This window comes from Hypoxylon fragiforme, assembly GCF_022984875.1.
Source record: "Hypoxylon fragiforme strain CBS 206.31 chromosome Unknown GGS25scaffold_2, whole genome shotgun sequence".
NCBI lineage: Eukaryota > Fungi > Ascomycota > Sordariomycetes > Xylariales > Hypoxylaceae > Hypoxylon > Hypoxylon fragiforme.
Genome location: NW_026054757.1, coordinates 1,053,313 through 1,072,255, shown reverse-complemented (window position 1 = coordinate 1,072,255; position 18,943 = coordinate 1,053,313). Strand labels below are relative to the sequence as shown.

At 46.1% G+C, this 18,943-nt stretch overlaps 5 protein-coding genes across 5 annotated transcripts; 3 read left to right on the top strand and 2 right to left on the bottom strand.

Moving 5' to 3' along the window:
• The first annotated feature begins 174 nt into the window (after nt 1–174).
• On the top strand, nt 175–2,551 carry GGS25DRAFT_474534 (malic acid transport protein). The gene is made up of 2 exons (XM_049259638.1): nt 175–1,307; nt 1,383–2,551. The coding sequence occupies exons 1-2, from the start codon at nt 404–406 to the stop codon at nt 1,850–1,852; spliced, it is 1,374 nt and encodes a 457-aa protein (XP_049119836.1). The 5' UTR covers nt 175–403; the 3' UTR covers nt 1,853–2,551.
• A 2,448-nt stretch (nt 2,552–4,999) lies between these two features.
• On the top strand, nt 5,000–8,159 carry GGS25DRAFT_528966 (subtilisin-like protein; the record flags this gene model as incomplete). The annotated part of the gene is made up of 5 exons (XM_049265237.1): nt 5,000–5,128; nt 5,200–5,556; nt 5,614–6,471; nt 6,532–6,626; nt 6,679–8,159. 5 exons carry the CDS (start codon nt 5,000–5,002, stop codon nt 7,850–7,852), a joined length of 2,613 nt encoding a protein of 870 aa, XP_049119835.1. The 3' UTR covers nt 7,853–8,159.
• Nucleotides 8,160–8,340: 181 nt separating this feature from the next.
• On the top strand, nt 8,341–9,360 carry GGS25DRAFT_474529 (bola-like protein). Its single transcript, XM_049259637.1, has one exon. The coding sequence runs from the start codon at nt 8,527–8,529 to the stop codon at nt 9,007–9,009; it is 483 nt and encodes a 160-aa protein (XP_049119834.1). The 5' UTR covers nt 8,341–8,526; the 3' UTR covers nt 9,010–9,360.
• Nucleotides 9,361–10,888: 1,528 nt separating this feature from the next.
• Nucleotides 10,889–12,162, bottom strand: GGS25DRAFT_113110 (uncharacterized protein). The gene is made up of 2 exons (XM_049256057.1): nt 11,066–12,162; nt 10,889–10,973 (listed from the first exon to the last, which is right to left on the bottom strand). The coding sequence occupies exons 1-2, from the start codon at nt 11,457–11,459 to the stop codon at nt 10,900–10,902; spliced, it is 468 nt and encodes a 155-aa protein (XP_049119833.1). The 5' UTR covers nt 11,460–12,162; the 3' UTR covers nt 10,889–10,899.
• Nucleotides 12,163–15,560: 3,398 nt separating this feature from the next.
• GGS25DRAFT_528964 (kinase-like protein) lies at nt 15,561–18,204 on the bottom strand (the record flags this gene model as incomplete). Its single annotated transcript, XM_049265236.1, has 6 exons — nt 17,556–18,204; nt 17,286–17,500; nt 16,701–17,187; nt 16,450–16,616; nt 16,148–16,384; nt 15,561–16,094 (listed from the first exon to the last, which is right to left on the bottom strand). The coding sequence occupies exons 1-6, from the start codon at nt 18,043–18,045 to the stop codon at nt 15,561–15,563; spliced, it is 2,130 nt and encodes a 709-aa protein (XP_049119832.1). The 5' UTR covers nt 18,046–18,204.
• Between the last annotated feature and the right edge of the window lie 739 nt (nt 18,205–18,943).

The window sequence follows — 18,943 nt, the reverse complement described above, 5'->3', positions numbered from 1 at the left end:
GTCGCTGGTTGTTTCTTATTTCCAGATGTTTCCTCATTTCTTGGCTCGACCCAACCGGGGGTGGCTTATGGTGCCAATCTATCATAAAGGCTTCGTAATTGCCCAGTCCCTTCAAGAGCCCACACCAAGAATTTTGTTTTCGGGTTCGATATTTTTGGTATTTCATTTCATCTTGGGAGGCCGGTTCTCTAGTTTTTTCTTCGTTGTATTACCTTTATTTTCCTTTTATTTCCTTGGATTTTCTCCATTTCATCTAGTTCGTCTAGAACTATCTTCACCTTCATCAACTGTCTTTAGTTTATCTGTCTATTCTCATTATCTCATATTTTCACTTCGCAACGTATTGTAGTATTGGAATAGTTTTAAGGGTTTTTTATTACTTTTTATTTTTTTCAGAGTCACAATGGAGCGGAATCTCACAGATAGCCATAACCCCTTTTCAAGGGAGAGCAGGGCTTTTGCTAGAAACTCATCAACACCATCCTTTACATATCATAACGCAGACCAAACACCAGATCAATTTCCCGTAGACGAGAAGAGACCTGAGAGAGCGTTATTGGGATCACAAGGCAACTCGGCGGCCAGCTCGATAGCAGGAGGTAAAGAGGGCCATGGAGATGTGGAGAACGGTCATGGGCACGGCGACGACCTAGATATTTTCGATCCTAGCCGACCAAAGTTTGGACTCCGCAAGCGTTTACACCATTTCACATGGGCTTGGTTTACGCTGCCCATGAGTACGGGCGGGTTATCCTTACTTATTTTTGCTCAGCCTCACCAGTTCCCGGGTTTACGGCAGATCGGTTTATTCGTTTATATCGTCAACCTCATTCTCTTCACCGTGTTAACATGCACCATGTTGGCACGATTCTTCCTCCACCATGGCGACTTCTACAGATCTCTATCACATCCTCGTGAGGGTTTCTTCTTCCCGACGTACTTCCTGTCCGTGGCCACCATCATAACCAGCACTCAGCGTTACGCCATTCCCGCAAACGATACCGCCTTAATATGGGCGATTCAGACAGCTTTCTGGGGATATGTGGTCGTCACGCTTATTTTGGCTGTCGGACAGTACAGTTTTGTGTTTGCCAAGCACAGCTTTGGCCTACAGACCATGATGCCGACCTGGATTCTACCCATCTTCCCCATCATGCTTTCAGGAACGATCGCTGCGGTTATCTCAGATACGCAACCGGATATCGCGGCTATCCCTATTGTAGTCGCTGGTATGAGCTGCCAAGGTCTAGGTCTTTTCGTCGCCATCATGATGTATGCTCACATGGTTGGTCGTCTGATGTCAGCCGGTATGTATCCATATTTTTGAAGCAAATTCATCATTCCCATCCTGTATTGCTGTGTAAGTCACTAACACCTCACAGGCCTTCCCCACCGTGAACACAGACCTGGTCTATTCATGAACGTGGGCCCACCTGCCTTTACTGCGCTTGCGTTTATCGGCATGGCGAACGGTCTACCCGACAACTTCGACCGGGACATGGATGGATTCATCGACGTCAACCTAATCCGAACCTTCGCCATCATCGGTGCCATCTTCCTCTGGGCGCTATCCCTCTGGTGGTTCTTCATCGCCGTCATCGCCGTCGTCAGCTCGCCTCCGAAATACTTCCACTTGGGTTGGTGGGCAATGGTTTTCCCCAACACGGGGTTCATCCTTGCCACTATTTCGATTGCGAACGAGTTCGGGAACGACGCGGTAAAATGGGTAACGACGGGGATGTCCATCTGCTTATTCGCCATGTACTGCTTCGTCCTCTTCCACCACATAAGGGCCGTCATTGTCCAGGATATCATGTATCCTGGACGGGACGAGGATGTCGAGGACCATTAGAAAAAAATTGTTTCAATCCCTAAACTTTCTTAAATTCCTTCTACAACAAGGCAACGAGAGAAGAGGCTACACAGATAACGTGTTGATGTTCTTTTTTTTTTATATCATTCATACTTTTACGCTTCATTCACTCGTTTCGAACACTTACTACTCTACACGAACAATCAATCGTCTTCACACAACCGCATACACACCACACTTCATCACTCTCTCACACACACACACCACTACATCCAGGCGGCGCTAGGATTTGGTGGGAACCACCCTAATATTATTGGCTGGTTTTTCGTTTTGGTTTTTTTCTCGAGATATCCCAGGCATTTTATAGACGAGCGCGGACGTTTCTCTTTAGGTCACCGCCGGAAATATTCATTAGTTAGGCGGGAATTAGAAACCGGGTTGCGTCGCTTTGCATTAAACATACATAGAGTGGCTTTAGGGAAAATCAAAATGTAATATTAGCCAAAAAACTTTGATTTTTTTGGATCTTCGTAGCGATGAAAACCCGAATAGCTGATATCGTTGCTTACGTTTTGCCGTCTTGACCCGAATTAGGTGAATGAATCTGCTATAGTTGCCAGTAAACGCGCTCGAGGCTCATCGTACCCCACCTTTGTAATCAAGATTTCTCCATCCATGATGAATACCTATAAAAAGATCAATTATTATGTCGATTATGAAGCAAATTGAGAACGGTGAACATCCGGGGTAGCTATGTACAAGGAATAAAGATGTCGCGCGCTTTTGGTTGTTGCGACCGCTCCTTCCTTCCTCCTCCGAAGCGGCGCCCGGTATCACCGATCGGAGGTTGTTACCCGGAGCCGAACTGCGCCCTCTTTCGGAGTCAGCTCCGCGACGTCACGGCGCAGTTCGTTTAAAGCCTAAAACACAGCTTCTTCCTTTCACTGCATTCACATCGCCCTAATTCATGTTGTCAAACAGTATCAAATAGAGTAACCTCGCGGCGTTCTTTAATTCCTTTCTATTCCTTTTTATCCCGACAACTGTAGCACGTGAGAGTTCATGCAACGAATTTACAAATGCTCGGTAGTGCTACATACATTGCATTTCCAACCACGATTGTCAAAACGGTGCGGCTTGCCGAACTCTGAGCGCCCTGCTCATGTGCAAGACGAAAACGCGCTCCTAAGAAATTCATCCCACAACATATGTAATGCATCTATGCTTTACTATAAAGGGGGTTTGTAACAGCATGCTGGCTTGTGCCATGCTAAATACAAAGGATGTCTTCACAACAACCTTCTTGGAGACTGCCCCGGAAATTGCCAATTACCAAGATAGGTAGGTACCTGTTATGGAGGGATCCAAAGGAACCCCCCCAAGCATCCATGATTTTAATGTTCGTAAAAATGGACGCCGAGACTTCTACCTACTTACTAAGAAACTAGCACGGATTGGCGCAAGGGGGAAAGCGAAGGCTTCTGGGCTCTAGCCATCCGCTAAATTACATGCTGGCTGTTAGGTACCGATAGGCCTGAACAGGGGGTTGAGCGGCAAAGCTTCCAAGGTTTTGCTTAGGCCAATTGGTTATTTAGACAGGGAGCCCTGAGAGATCTACTCGCTTTCTTCACCAACACAGATAGCGCACGCGGTTATTTCAATGTTCTTCCTTGCGTAGGTCAACCTTAATACCTAGTAAGTAGTTAGTAGTTAACTAGTTTCTTCATCGCAAATCTTGAAAACCTTCCAGAGCCGCATAAGACAAGTCGCAGCGAAACTCGAGTCTCCCCCTCCCCCGCACTGGACGTCCTGAGACGGCCAAAGGACAAGGACAGCAATGCATTGACTGGAATAAATTAATCCAGCTACGTTGTGTGGTAACATCGTGAAAATAAAAAAAAAGGGTTTAGAATCATACCTAGGGAGGCAGATATAGTACCTATGTTGTATGTAGTAGGCAGCTTCCCCCACTCACTCACCCATACATACAACCTCATCCCCACGAAGCATGACATCCATCGTATTTTACTGTGTTAGGTGACATTCGCATCCCGACTTCTCCAGGAATATCTTGTTATTGACTTGGAACCATGTGCCCATGTGCCATGTGCAATACATGCCCATATCATCCACCAATACATACGCCCTTTGCAAATCCGGCACGCTTTGCCGATACCGCCCCCTTCTCTCCAAGATTGCAATTGCTGTGGAAGCCTCCCGCCCAGGTACTAGTAACTAACCTAGATTACCGACATCAATTAGCCTTACTATACCATTCACGGAACCAACCGTGTCTTTAAATATTCTTATTCTACGTGCCTGCATCAACATCCTCAAGTTAAGAAACTATATAATTCTGCGCTTAAGTCTTCTGGGTTCGGAGCCTCGTTGTGTCTCATTTGGTTGAGTTACACCACTGAACTGAACTGCTGGCAGCATTCATGGGAGCACTACCCCGAATAGGCCGTGCCTCCGCCTTCCCTCGCCTTTGGAGTTGATTGTGCCATACAACCCCAGACCAACACAACATCCGTGGTATCTTGCCCCAAGATACCTAAGAACAGACAAACAAAGTCGTCGTAATTATGAACTATCTCGTTAGTAGATATAGCCCTTGCGTCTTCTTATCAAGATCCATGATATTTAGCAAACAGTCTCTACAATTGCTGTTGTGACGTGTATCTCTGTCCATACATAATAATTATTAAGACAACGTAGAATTCCATCATGAGTGATAAAGCATCACGCCTAACCTGGAATGTCAGTATGCTCTCCCCTGCCAAGCCTCGCCAGGTCAAGGAATCCTGTACCTAACCACCTCCCTCCCCTGCCCACCTTGCATCTCCAATACTACAACGGAAGCTGGCGTTGATAAAGGCAAGCCGGCCAATTCAGGGAGCTCATTCATCTTCACTATCACAATGCAACACGAGTGCACGGCGCAATGGCACGTTCAATCTTGCATGCACCGAGCCGGGACTTGGCAACTTATGAACGGTCGCCCTTTTCCCAGTAATTTATCATCTACAAATATTCATGGGGGCTCCCCCTCCAGGAGAGAAGGTTAGTTTCCTACCGACTTCTGGTCTCTCCTGAGTCGTTTGGCGAACCTACCCTCTCTTTTGGCTTTCTACTTCTGAATACTCGCTTGTCCGATTGCACAACCCACCAAACGTCTTGCCGAATATGGTTCGTGGGGGCATTGTTTTGTCGCTGCTCGCCAGCGCGGCGAGCATCTTCTCGGCCGAAGCGAAGGTCGAGGGCAAGACAAGACACCTTGCTGGATCATACATTGTGGAGTTTGAAGATGCCCAGGTACTTCATTTAGCCTGAACATATGCCAAGTGGTCGAAGAAGAGGCCTGTACTAACTCTGCGTGAAATTAGGACTCGGCAGAATTCTTCAATCAGATTGGCTCCAAAGCGGAGATGCGCATGAACTTGGATTATAAACTGTTCAGGGGAGCGTCAATTCAATTCCATGATCTCGAGACAGCCGAGCAAGAAGTAGCCAAGATCAGCTCTCTGCCCAGCATCAAGCAGGTGTGGCCAAATAGGATATACTCCTTGCCGAAAGATGAAGTCGTCTGGACCGGACGGAGTGGCGGCGAAGATTATATCAAGAACGTCAAGAGACAGTTAGGAAATGACACTTTCGCACCGCACGTAATGACTCAAGTGGATCAGCTTCATGAAAAGGGAATCACCGGGAAGGGAGTCAAGATCGGCATTATCGACTCAGGGGTAGGTACCTAGTATTTGCCCTTGGTGTGATGGGTATCCATGACTTACCATTCTTAGGTTGACTACACACACCCCGCATTAGGCGGTTGCTTCGGACAGCCGGATTGTTTGTTTACGTACGGTACTGACATTGTTGGCGACGACTATAATGGCGATAACCTGCCGGTTCCGGATGACGACCCATACGATGGCTGCGGGGGTCACGGTACCCACGTCTCGGGAATTATCGCGGCACAAGCAAACGAACTAGGCTTCACAGGTGCTGCCCCTGGAGTCACTCTGGGCATGTTCAGAGTGTTTGGCTGTGAAGGTGGTGCCGCAAACGATGTCTTGATTGACGCCTACATGAAAGCGTTCGAGGCCGGATCTAATATTATCACGGCATCGATCGGTGGCTCTTCCGGATGGAGTGAGGATCCTTGGTCCGTCGCCGTATCTCGCATTGTAGAAGCCGGTGTTCCTTGTACTGTATCGGCGGGGAACGACGGCGCAGTTGGGTTGTTCTACGCCAGCACGGCCTCCAATGGTAAGAAGGTCACGTCTATCGCTTCCATCGATAGCACCGTTACGCCTTTGCTTCTCACCGAATCGAACTTCGCCGTCGATGACGGTGAACAACAGACTTTCGGATATGCCTTAGGCGAGCCAGGAGAATGGGCTAACGTCACTCTTCCACTCTGGGCCCCCTCGTTCGATATCACAGAGGCGGCTCAGGGCTGTACCGCGTACCCCGACGACACCCCCGACCTCTCTGGATACATTGTGTTGATCCGTCGGGGTACCTGTACTTTTGTACAGAAAGCAACCAATGCTGCCCAGTTTGGGGCCAAATATGTTCTCTTCTATAATAACGTCATGGTTGGTGTAACTGCACCTGCTGTTGACGGGGTCCCAAATATTCTGGGGACCGGCATGGTATGTGACTAGAGATGATCGTTGCCAGGTTTAGGAAAAATAGCAGCTGACAGTTGATAGGTAATTGCATCGCAAGGTGAATCGTGGGTCAAGTCGTTAGAGGCCGGATCTAACATCAGCTTGAACATGCTTGACCCTTTAACTGCACCTGTTAGGTAAGTACATATCTAACACATCATCTTGGGATTGCTTTCTGACATCCGACAGCTTGACTTACCAGGACAATACCCTAACCGGAGGGTTTGCTAGCTCTTTTACGACCTGGAACCCAACTTTTGAGATGGATATTAAGCCCCAGCTCGCCTCGCCGGGTGGTAATATTCTATCGACTTTCCCGATTCCTCTCGGTACTTATGCTGTCTTATCTGGAACTTCCATGGCGTGCCCGTTGGTGGCAGCGATATATGCTCTTATCTCCAACGTACGTGGCACTTTAGACCCAGCCACCATCGAAAATCTACTTTCTGCGACCGCAAACCCGCAATTATTAAATGACGGAAATCAAACCTTTCCAACGTTGGCGCCTATCTCTCAACTCGGGGCCGGACTAGTTCAAGCGCATGATGCTGCTTTCGCCACCACGTTGCTGAGCAAGTCGAGTCTTGCTTTTAACGACACGGACAACTTTGTCGACACACTCGAATTCAAAATAAAAAATACCGGCTTAGAAGAGGTCATTTACGAGCTCGGAAGCGTGGGCGCCGCCACCGGCTACACCTTCTCCGATTCCATCTACCCCGACCCATTTCCCGGCCTAGAGCTAACGGACCAATATGCCACCATCGCACTGAGCGAGTCTAAAGTCGTCGTTCCACCCGGCGGTGAAGCGGTCATTTCTGTGACTGTTACCCCACCAGACGTCGACCCTGCCCGCTTGCCGGTTTATTCTGGATACATTACTTTGAATGGCACCAACGGCGACAGCCTTTCTTTGCCATACAACGGCGCGGTCGGGAGCTTGCACAATACACGAGTGCTTGACGTTGGCTACCTCTCGATTTCATCCGACGAGGAGTTGAATCCCATCGCAAGCAATGTATCATTCGTACTACCCAGTACCAACGGCACCAGCAATGCCACGTACCCGGTAATCGTAGTTCTCTTAGCATTTGGCTCGCCGCAGGTCAATATTCGCGTGGTGCCACTCAATGGTACATCAGGTGATGCAGGTGCGGGTAGCCACATCTTTGGATCCCCATTCTACTACGCATCCCGTGATCCAGTCGCATTGACATGGGATGGTAGACTCGCAGATGGTACTCTAGCACGGGAGGGTGCATACAAGCTAAGCATCGATGCATTGCATATCTTTGGTGATGCTTCCAACGCAGCTGAGTATGATACTGATGAGTCGGTGTCGTTTTCGATCAGCTACTCCTAGGTTGCTAAGCAAGCCTGATTTGTGTATAGAAAAAGATCCATGAATGTAAGCGCTGAAGTCGAGGTACCCAAACATATCAAATTATACTATAATTATAGCCAAATAGAATACGACTGTTTTTCTACAAGCTCTAACTTGGGTTTTTATGCTTGCAATGACAAAAGAAAAAGAGCACACTGAAGCTCACATGCAAGTCCAAGATGTTGAAGTGAAAGATGTCAAAGTAGAGATTTCAAAGTTTCACTGCAATTGATGATATATGTGATTCGGTTTAATGCAAATCACTTCTCAATGGATTTTAACCACGTTAGTCGCATTTTTATTACAGAAGTGCCTGACAACTAACTAACCTGAGGTAAGAATCTAGGTTATCTACTACCGTAAGATAGCTACCCTAGTAGTAGTTAGTAGCATGAACCAATCAGGAGTGCCGGGATAGCGATTACTAGGTACAAGGTACTAACTTAACTAGATCATCACCGTTATCGCACTTTTCAAGCTTTATCGCTCTAGCACAATTTCTAATCATAAGATGCGCCATGAACATTCAACCAGAAAAACAAACACAACTTTACAATAATCCAACAATATTTATTTTCCTAATACAAGGTTGGAGAACTAATTCCAATTCCAACCCCAATCCCATCATCAACTTGTAAACCAAGGTCGTCAGGATGATTCGTCATAATCGTTGTCGCCTTCTCGCGACAATTGCTCGTCAAAGTCGAAGCCATCCCACATTCCCACGACCCATTACCGCATTCACATCCACACGTCAAGAAAGTACCATGTCAAGACCAATACACAAGGACTCGCACAAAGCCCGAGTCTGGACCCGATACTACTCGGCGTCCGACCCAAACACAGCAGCGCCACCACGAAAAGCGCCGTCCACAAAATCGCCCCGCCCCGAAAAGCCCGACTATCTCAACGACGCCGAAACAGCCATATGGGAGAAGCTTATGGCCGAATTCTCCCCCACCGAGCTCGTAGTGCAAGATATATCAGGCGGCTGTGGCTCTATGTACGGAATTGAGATCTCTTCGGAGAAGTTCCGCGGCGTCAACATGCTTAAGCAACAGCGAATGGTTAATGCCGTGCTAGGCGATCAGATGAAGACCTGGCACGGTGTCCAACTGCGCACCAAGATCCCTTGATCCAATAATTGAGCTACGAAATACGAGATACGAATCAAGAGAATAAGCATCGACGGATGAGGACAAAAACAAAAAAAACTGGAGTGGAATGGCTATATACCTACCTACCCAATCAGAGGGAAAACATGGGGTTGGGAAGACTTGTGACTTCCAATTAATGACTACTTGTATGAGCATTGGAGTCTTCATGGATACGCAAAGCATTGGCAGGTTTTCTATTATACTGTATTGTACATGTGTACCTAATAGTATATTCGCTGAACGTTGTACAATACATACCTACCTACCTACCTTATGCATGTACCTACTTTCGAGGCACTCCACTACACCAAAATGAAGATTGACCCATCACGGGCAGTAATTCTAAGACCGAAAAGTTTCAATAACGAAATAAGCAGTGGCTGTGAAACAAGTCGCACCTGCATGAGGCTAAGAATGGATCTAAGGCAGGATCTAGATTATGTAGATCCAGTGATGTGTGTGTACTACATGGTTATGTGTGTGGACTATTTAGCTTGACATCTGTCTGTTTTGATTCAAGAAGCATTCGTCGAAGCCCCAAATGCGTTGCCGATCTTTTTCCAGACGGTAACTCAAGAAGGGCGGTGGCGCCAAGTCCCGTGTAAAACTGTTACCGGCTTTATGTAGCTCTAGTGTATCCCAAGCCGTCGGAACTGGAATCATTCTAGAATGCTTCACCTATGTAGGTTAGGCCTGCTTATGCCGATCATCAAGCCCGCTTCCCAACTTGGCGTTCGAGTGACATGCCTATTGCTGTGTAGTATTGCTACCCTAAACAAAAGCCTACCTACCTAAGGTACGTAAGCAAATCTCCAAATGAGATCGAAGGAAGAAAGAAAAGAAAGAAGAGTAAATAAATAAAAATCATCTTCCGATTCGGATCTGCAAGTTCCCGGTGTCGTACCGCAGCAACACGATATGGGAATTTATTCTCACCAATTACCCGAGACCTCGGCAGGTTCCTGTGCATATGGATTGCATGGTTGAAAAAAGTTCCCATTAGTCCCGTAGCGTAGCGTAATAGACATTAATTAGGTAACTAGGTAGCTTTAAATGCCAATTGCCCTTGGGGGCCGACGATCAGGTGGCTAGCGGTAGAGGCGTACCCCGAAGCCAATAGTTCAGTCTGTAGAGAGACAGGGCAGGATCTCTTACGGACTAGCTTGCATCTGCATCTGCATCTGCATCCGCATCCCGCGAATGCTAGCTCGCATGCATGTGACTATTACAACTACCTAGTTGGCTACGTCGTGGCAATGAGGCTCCGTACGAGGGTCTTTGACTATGATGACCATCGTTTGATTACCGTTCGATATTCAGGCCACAACACCAGCAAAACATTGCATCTACAGATTCATTGATGAAAATATCGGCTGTGGCATTGCGTAATGGGTACTCAGGGTAATTCATGAGCCTAACCTTCAAAAGAGCAAGGAATATATTTGGCATTTCGACCCAACCAGTGCATGTTGAATCACCTCAAGATATAAGCAACAAGCGAGGAATAGTACCCAGAAACAGATTCTACCAGTGATCACATCTCAGCTAAGCACCTATTCAGATCTCACTTGATATGTCAAAACCCAATCTCGTACTATTTTCAACCTTGCTCGTGTGAATAGAATAATCTCAATTTGACGTTTGACATACAATTTAGATGAAGATACCCCTGAAAATAATGACTAAAAGAAACCCCTAAACCCCTCCTTAACCCCCCCCCCCTCCATTGAACTTTTGCGCCAGCGTCTTGATAAATCACACAAATCCCAATCTTTGCCTTTCAATCCCAATCCCCCAACCATCTCCATAAGCGCCATTCCCAGAATCCCGTTACAGCTACCTAGTTAAAGAGAAAGAAACTTTTTACGATCATCTAGGCGATCGAGGGATGCCGAATCCACCGTTTCGGCGTAGTCTTCGCAGGAGAGACTGTTCGTCGGAGGCTATAAATTTGGTAAAAACAAAAGTCATCAGTGTCTAGTTAGGTATGTATGTACCGGTTGCCATAGTTCAAAAACCGCGGTGAAAAGCTTACATGGAACCTCCGTGGCGACGCTTTCTTCATACACCATGATCTGGGCCGAGGTGGTGGAGCCAGCAATGACTGCGGCGGGGCCGTCGGGGGAGCTGTAGTCCATGCGCACGGCGGTGACCTGGATGTAGTAGGTGCCGGGGTAGCCCACGATGAGGTCGGGGAAGGCAAAGTACTCGGTGGACCGGCTGCTTCGCGACGCGTGTCGATCGTCGAGGCTCTTGCCGGACATGGAGAGGGTGCCGTACAGCTGGTCCTCGAGGACGCGGCCGTACGAGTCGATGAGGGCGATCTGGACGAAGTCGCAGGCGTTGCTGTCAGAGCTGATCACCAGGGGCGGGTACATGACCGCCCCGGCTTGGGCTTGCGCCGGCGGTTGGACTTCGATCGTGACCATGGCTACGGTAGTTGAGGTAGGTGTTGTGCTACTTGTGAGGAAACTTGGAACTTGGAAACACTTGGACAATCCTTACTCGTCTAGCTGGTATACCCTTTTCCGGACAAGAGACGGCATCCATCTTTTGCGGTGGTGACTTCTTTCTAAGGCTATTTAAGTCCCTCCGAGTGATACCAAGAAGAAACGTCAAGAGCCTCAATGCCAGTCCTAAAGCATTGATGATGATACTATTATTCCTTTTCATTTTTTCTTTTCCCTTTCATTTTTTCCTTTTCATTTCTTTTTTAACCATTATACAATAATATGATACACGTAAGTTACAATAATTCGAAAAAGTGTACTGAGTATTTCCGCGGAGAGTGCTCCGCGCTCGTGTGATTTGTTATATTTCAGAGAATCCGAGTCACCTTGGTGATGATAGATCATAGACTTCGAGGTGAGGCTTTAGAGGCCCGGGCTTTAGAGACAACGATTCAGATGGTTGCAGTAGCAAAGAAACACTGGCCTCTCATCTGAGGAATCCATACGAAGTCCTCCATTTCACGAAGCCCCCCCCTTTATTCGCAACTAGGACTTCTCATAGGCTTGGTCATGGTCCAATGGCTGGGCGGGCTGTATATTGTCCAGAGCTATGACGCGAAGCTAACGCCTCAGCCGCCTTGTTTCTTCCTTCTTTGGAATTCGAGCTGGACGAACTGAGAATGATGCTGCCCCATCAGAATGTATAATATAAGATATTAAAGATTGATCACCTACTAGGTAATGGATAGACTGGACCCGAGGCTGTGGGCCATGGGTAGACTAGTGTCTGCCTCATGCAACGGTGTAAGGCTAGCAAAAAAATATGATCAGTAATCAGTAAGAAAAATAGAATAGAGGGATTGCGTATGAAGTAAAACAAAACAAGAGCAGCTAACCTATTACGATGATATTTTTATGAAGTATGTAATATGTATAGTTAAACATATAGGTATGGTAATGGTACTGTGGGATGTATGTAGTATGTAGGATAGGTTAGGTTAGGTTAGGTATGTAGACAGACAAGAGGTTCAAGTTTAGTTGGGTCTTAGGGTCCACGGGTAAGTAGGCACTAACCTGGTAGTACTATGTAATTGTAGGTACTACATAGCCTGGAGTAGGCCTGGAGGGCAGTGGAGGCAGTATGTATGGAGTTATGGAGAGGTAGGTCACATTTACAGGCCTACTAGACAGGGGTGTCAAAAGCTAAAAGCGGGTTGCAAGGGGTACCACCCTCTTGGATTCTCCATGCAACCCATGTTTAGGCCTGACTAGTGTAAGTGCGGTCTAGTTAGGTTCGATACCTAAGGTACGATAGGTATTAGTAGGTTACTGTAGGTACCTACGTCAAGGGTCTTTTTCACCCCCTTTCCACCCCCCCTAGTCCGATACCGCGATTCCAAACATTCGACTCGATCTCACATTCGATCACTACGACGTAATTATTAACACGATGCTCAAATTGCAGGCTCCTTCCAAACAAAAAAACTCATCTCATCTTTCAGCTGCCTACCTAGCCTAGTACCAGGTACGTAATCTATAATCTATATTTCAAATTTGGTAGCGAATCGAATTAAAATATGGAGCTGGATGGTACCAGAGCCGTGTTTATATTGATGGCCTCGGACGCATTTGATATCCTCTGCCAATCGATGGATCGGCTATGGTATGCAACATACTATGTATGTTGTGCGTAGTATGTTGAGTCACAGTAAGTAGTTCATGTGTGGATTATGAATCTGCGGACACTTCCGTCGTCTGTGGTGTCCCATAGTATTTCAAGACGGATGTCGGATGGTTTTGTGCTCAATGCCTCACAGCCATTCATTTAGGTATAAGTTTTTTAAGTCTTGATTGAGAATGGGTCGTTGGAAAATGTATCAACGTAATTAGGTAGGGTTATGGAAAACAAAAATGAAAAGAAATAAAAATAAAAATAAAAAGGAATATGGTCCTATACAACTTGTAATCAAACCTTTAAACATAAACAGTTACGAGTATGAGACGATAAACAATATATTGGGCGCAGCATGACTCTGCTATAAAAAAATTTAGAATCAAACGCCAATCGCAGAAACTATTATCTTGAAAGATTTATTAATAGAACCGCCCCCCCCCAGAGCTAGACTCACATCGAATTTGGGCGGCTCTTCTTCCTTCTTCATGACACCTTTTGCGGCCGATTGCGCATTAGCGTAATTTTGCTTCTGAAACGGAATAAGCAAGCTGCCGGAAGATTTCTAGCCAATCAAATAGATCCCGGGAATGTGTTGAGGCTGTCGATATCCGATCGATCTGCAACGATGTATGCATAGTGGCGACGATCGGTCACAAGGTTATCTTGTACCAGGTAGATAGGGCTGTCGCTGCGATGGCAAAAGATGCAACACGCATATGAGCACTGCTAGGCATGCAGGCAGGTAGTAATAAGAATCTCTTGACAACAGCTGGGGTATTAATCTATCTACAATAAGTATCCACTCCTTGCATCCTACACCACTTCTCATCTCACCACAATGGACCCTGAAAATGACCTGTCTCGTGGCTGGGGTATACGGCGCAGGTCTGTGCGTACCAGATGGTGTTGAAGTTCCTTTTATTTCGCATCGAGGGCAGGTCACTGGACACCGAGGCCGAATGCTCGTGATGTTCTTGTGAGATGCCTCGCGGAAGCTTTTACCCCTGGCTTCCGGTGACTTCTCCTAACTTTATGCCAAGGATGTCTTCAGTTTGTGGGTGTTACAATTATACTAACTTAGGGATACGATGGCCTGTATTTCCTGTGACGCTTGTATCAACGGCTTGTCTTGGTCGAGGGCGTCGCCTCATTTACCTACAAGACCCTCTTCCCATCGTAAGCTTTACATGTGCGGCTATCCCTAGTAATCATGCCGTGCCATATAAACGTGAGAGAGGTTAGTACCTACCTAGGTACATGGTAGGCATGCTTTTGGATTCTGCAACGCCGTCGGGGCCAACTATAGTAGTGCCCAGGCAATGCCCTCTATTTCATCAACCCCGGCGAAGCAGCCTGGCTATTTCAGATTCCTGGTAATAGCTTCAAAGTTGTGATGAATTATCTGTATTAAACCCTGGTATTCAAGTTAGAGATATATCACTCAGTTTATAGCAGGCTACAACGACTTTCCAAGGTTACCTAGTATTAAGAGGCGCTGCAAATCTCTGATGCGTTTGAAGTCTAGAGATAATACTATGTTATGCCAATTGAATACTTCAACGTCCCCCTTATCACCTAGCCTAGGGATCTGGAATCTAGGCAATGCTTTTCACCGAGTAATAGTCCTACTTCATACCTACTAGGTAGTAGCTTACCCTGGGTACTTAGGGTACTTATATTAGAAATTTAACACTGAGAGCCCCTTGAAACTGCGCGTTGAAAACACTCCGACGGCATAATACTGACTGACTCCAGCCTTGAATACTCCGGGGAAGTTAGGGAGAGTAGAACTATGTTAGAGGCATGTTGAGATTAAAGTGGGTTGTTCAATGAAGTCGACGGAACTTTCCTCGGTCGCTATGAGAACCATTCTGATTGTTTCATCTGATGTAAAACATCCCCTTGGTATGCCAGTTTCCTAGAAAGTCTACATTACAGCATTGAATCATGTGCAGAAGGGTATGCTGGATGAGCCCATAGGGTTCAGTTAACGGCAGTCTTCAGCTTCCCCCTGATGAGTGTTGTAAGGGCTGCTCATACTTATATCTATCTGGGGAGAGCCTTGTTCACGTGCTATAACCCCGAATCTGACCCCAAACATGTAGAGAAGTGTCTCTACCAGCAGTTATAAGTTATTAGGCGCAATATAAAGAGTGTATTATTCCTAATGAACAGGAATGAGCTAGTTATGTGAACCCTAATTGATATCAAGTAGAGACCGTGCCCCTTCATTACTCATCCAAACTGGCAAGCTAAAATCTGCGACTACTAGGTCTCAAAGATAGAAAAGCCCCTATTGAAAAGTGTCCAGTCATGTTTGATTGAGAATTTAGAAGTGTCAAACGTCTTACCTACTATATAGACAGGAGCCATGTCTGGACGTATGACTTGTCATAGCCCCTGACCTATGGGTTTGTGGACCTTCGTACTATGATTGAAAACCTCTTAAATCTCTTGAAGAACCTCTTCAAGCGGGCGGGGTTTTGTACAAGAAGCATTTCTTTGCCCAGTCTGCGCATAGAGAACTTTGGTTTCGGGTCCAAGAGGCGAGGTGGGCTTGTCGCATTGTCATTTTCTGGTGGCTCCAGCATATGGTTTTTCTCCGAGTTTCCAGGCCTTGGTATTCCATGACTTGCTGTCTGGCGTCTTTCCTCGGTGTTTAGGTATGTACCATCCGTGCTTGTGCTTTGAGGGACATAGGTAGTGACATTTTGAATGACCTCAGTTGATTTGCCCTCGGCCAACCTATCTGATGAACCTCGAGTTTCTGGCTCGGCCATGGGCTTCTCCTGCGAAATTTTGGGGTATGAAGTACTGGAGTCTATGGCTTCATAAGCCTTGGTTTGAGGATTTTTCGCTTCTCTCTTCAATCTTGTCTGTTTAAGTATAGCGTTCTGGATACGGTCTATTTGCGTATCCCGAGTTTCGTCCAGGGGTTTCTACCGTTGTAAGCATCTTCCAGTACATATATATGGTTTAGGGCTCAACATACGTGTAGCAATCCAGTGACACGGCATTTCACTATAGCCATTTCACTTGATGAGTTGACTTCGAGGTCCTCAGAGAAGTCTAACATTTTCGTGTAGTCGTCACGTATTTCGAATAATTTGACGCAGACCCGGTCAATGTTGTACCTCTCCTCCTGGATCGGAGTAAGAAGACCATCCTCAATGAGGCCCAAGAACTCTTTGATGCAGTCAGGAGACGTCGTCCGAAGTTTTGATATCCACTAATAAATCAAAATGTATTCGTAAATAAGTATTTTTGTATATTCAAGAAGAGTTATAAACTCACATTCTTCACACATGTCTTCAGAACTGGGATCTCTTTATTTATATTGAAGAACTTGTCTTCTGTATAGACGTTACCGATATTCCAACAAAGGATGTCTTCGTTCTTCCGTTCTTCACTGAATTTTCCCCGTGTATCATTATGCCCAACAAGGAACCAGGAGATGAACTCTAGGAAAACGCAGCCCAGGCTCCACACATCGTATGCCCGATATGTAGGTATTTGCATATCAACTTCAGGGGAACGATACGTACGTGTTAGGCCAGTGACCTTTTCGGGTGCAACCGAGACGGAATGAGAGGAGTGAAAGTCAGTCAAACCGAAGTCGGAGATGACGAGACGATGGTAGCCTTTTGGTGCTTGAAAACAGAGAATATTTTCTGTCTTTATATCACCGTGTCTCCCTTTGTTTACGGCGCCATCAGAAGGCTCACCGGAACCGTTGTGAATCAATCTGAGTCCGTCAGCAACTCCACAACATTGTGCAAGTATCCAGGCTACATCTGTTGGCTTTTTGGGTGACATCGTGTCCTGCTTCCAGAGATCAAGTAAGTTTCCCTCTGCAAGCGGAAATACCAGATGATATTTGTTTCCATGTTGAATAGCCATAAGTAGCCTTATTATGTGCTCATGGCCCTTGTTACGACCACTAAACCGTTCTAGGGCCTGAAGTTCGTGGTATCCTTGCTTGTTCTTCAAGATACTTTTGATAGCGAAATACGGTTGGCCATGAGCTAGCTCCTAACCCCTAACAATTAGCCCAGACATATTTTACACGGTCATTCACCTATCCCTAAATCGAAGCCCGAACTAGAAAAGGGGGGCATAATGGAGCTTACATAATTATGATGAGCTGGGTGGATTTTAGCCTTTTGGACCGATCCATATCCACCATTCCTATACTCATGCCATTCAATGAAGGGAAGCCTGATACTGCTATCCTCAATCTTATAAAAATGGACAGCATTGGGAGGCATATTAAAGAATGGGACGAGGATTTTGTATTGATATACGCGAAATAACTCGTAGCTGACCCATTTCTTAAAGGGGGAAGCTAGTGTTGGCTTGTCATTAGCATCGTATCTTTCTATGGCATAGGATTATCTTACTATGGGGTTGACCTTCGATTTCATACAAAGGAAGATTGCCATCATAGATCCCATTGTCGATGAAGAGTTTGATCGATTCAACCTGATTGATGAGTATCAATATAGCTAGGATCATGCGTCGGCTATGCTCCGGTCGTTCCTGGTAGATCTTCTCTATCAAAGTGTCGTCTCCCGGAAACGTCTTACGTAGTACAAGCACAATGTTTGGTTTTTGAAGTAATGATAGTACTTCATTCAAAGGAAAGAAGTCATATTTTTGGCGATTCTCAGGCGCCCGCCGTACTAGCTTCTGGCCCAGCTCGCCCTTGATGAGTTGAATGATACTGGATTCGTTGTCGATGCAAGGTTTGTTCTGGGCCTTCGCGTAGGCTTCCCATCCATGCTGGAACCCAAGGTCGCGGACAGTCACTATGCCTCCGGTATAAATACTCCTTGGAGGGTGGGAGTTGTTTGACAATGGGTGGTTCCCTTGGTAATCGCGTTGATACATGCCTGGAGAGAATCCTAAATCCCTATAGTTGGACTTAAGAGTACATGTCGCAGATATACTCTGGGCTTTCTAGGTAGTATAAGGCTCAGATATAATACAGGTATGATTACGAAGGTCAAAACTCAACAGATAGATGGGAGAAATCATAGTATAACTACGTGGCGATTCTAAGCGTAAGGCTCGAAAGGTAGCGTAAGGGTATGTATGGCTGTGAGCTACTTAAACTGTCAAGTACCTACCTAGGTAAGCAATACTATCTCGGGTCTTTAGAAAGAGCGAAAAGGCAAAACACACCGAGGATCGATACCTCATCGATCCCCTTTCCATTCGCTGTTATGATTAATATTATCACCTTGATCCTGATGGTGTGTATACGAACGAGCCGCTCTTACATAGGGTGTAATGCTGTTTAATAACTCATAAGCAAACCTCTTTTGGTTAAGCAAGGTACCTACCTATGTATGGATAGTCTTGAGCGTGTTTACCCCTATCTCGGACTTCCCGGTTATCCCCAAAATATGTACACGTTTAGCAGAGCCCCAAGTTTGAATATTGAGTAGGAAGACCATACACTTTGAGCATTTCTTAGCGAGTAAGATATCTGATCATCTGGCAAGACGAACCACCTCTATCAAGGAGGCTAGACTTATGGATGTCACATTGCGCAGCTGCCCGCCAGTCACATCTATAAAGGTCTAGCCAGAGACACTCTGATGCTACAGGGTATGATATCTAAATACAAATGCGTGCACAAGCTGAATATCTAGGAGAACTACCCCGACACCACCCTTGCCGACTTTATCTATCCAAGTCCAGCCAAGGCAATAGCATACCTGGTGATCATACTTAGGTGTCAGCCAACTTTGTCTTAGTTTTGCCGATAAACATGCCTGTCTCC

What these genes read in the sequence shown, in the direction of transcription:
- GGS25DRAFT_474534 (XM_049259638.1), top strand. Translation starts at nt 404, where the DNA reads ATGGAGCGGAATCTCACAGATAGCCATAACCCCTTTTCAAGGGAGAGC. An exon ending in TGGTCGTCTGATGTCAGCCG is followed by an intron (nt 1,308 to 1,382) that starts GTATGTATCCAT and finishes AACACCTCACAG; the next exon opens with GCCTTCCCCACCGTGAACAC.
- GGS25DRAFT_474529 (XM_049259637.1), top strand. Translation starts at nt 8,527, where the DNA reads ATGATTCGTCATAATCGTTGTCGCCTTCTCGCGACAATTGCTCGTCAA.
- GGS25DRAFT_113110 (XM_049256057.1), bottom strand. Translation starts at nt 11,459, where the DNA reads ATGGTCACGATCGAAGTCCAACCGCCGGCGCAAGCCCAAGCCGGGGCG. An exon ending in CGTCGCCACGGAGGTTCCAT is followed by an intron (nt 10,974 to 11,065) that starts GTAAGCTTTTCA and finishes CCAAATTTATAG; the next exon opens with CCTCCGACGAACAGTCTCTC.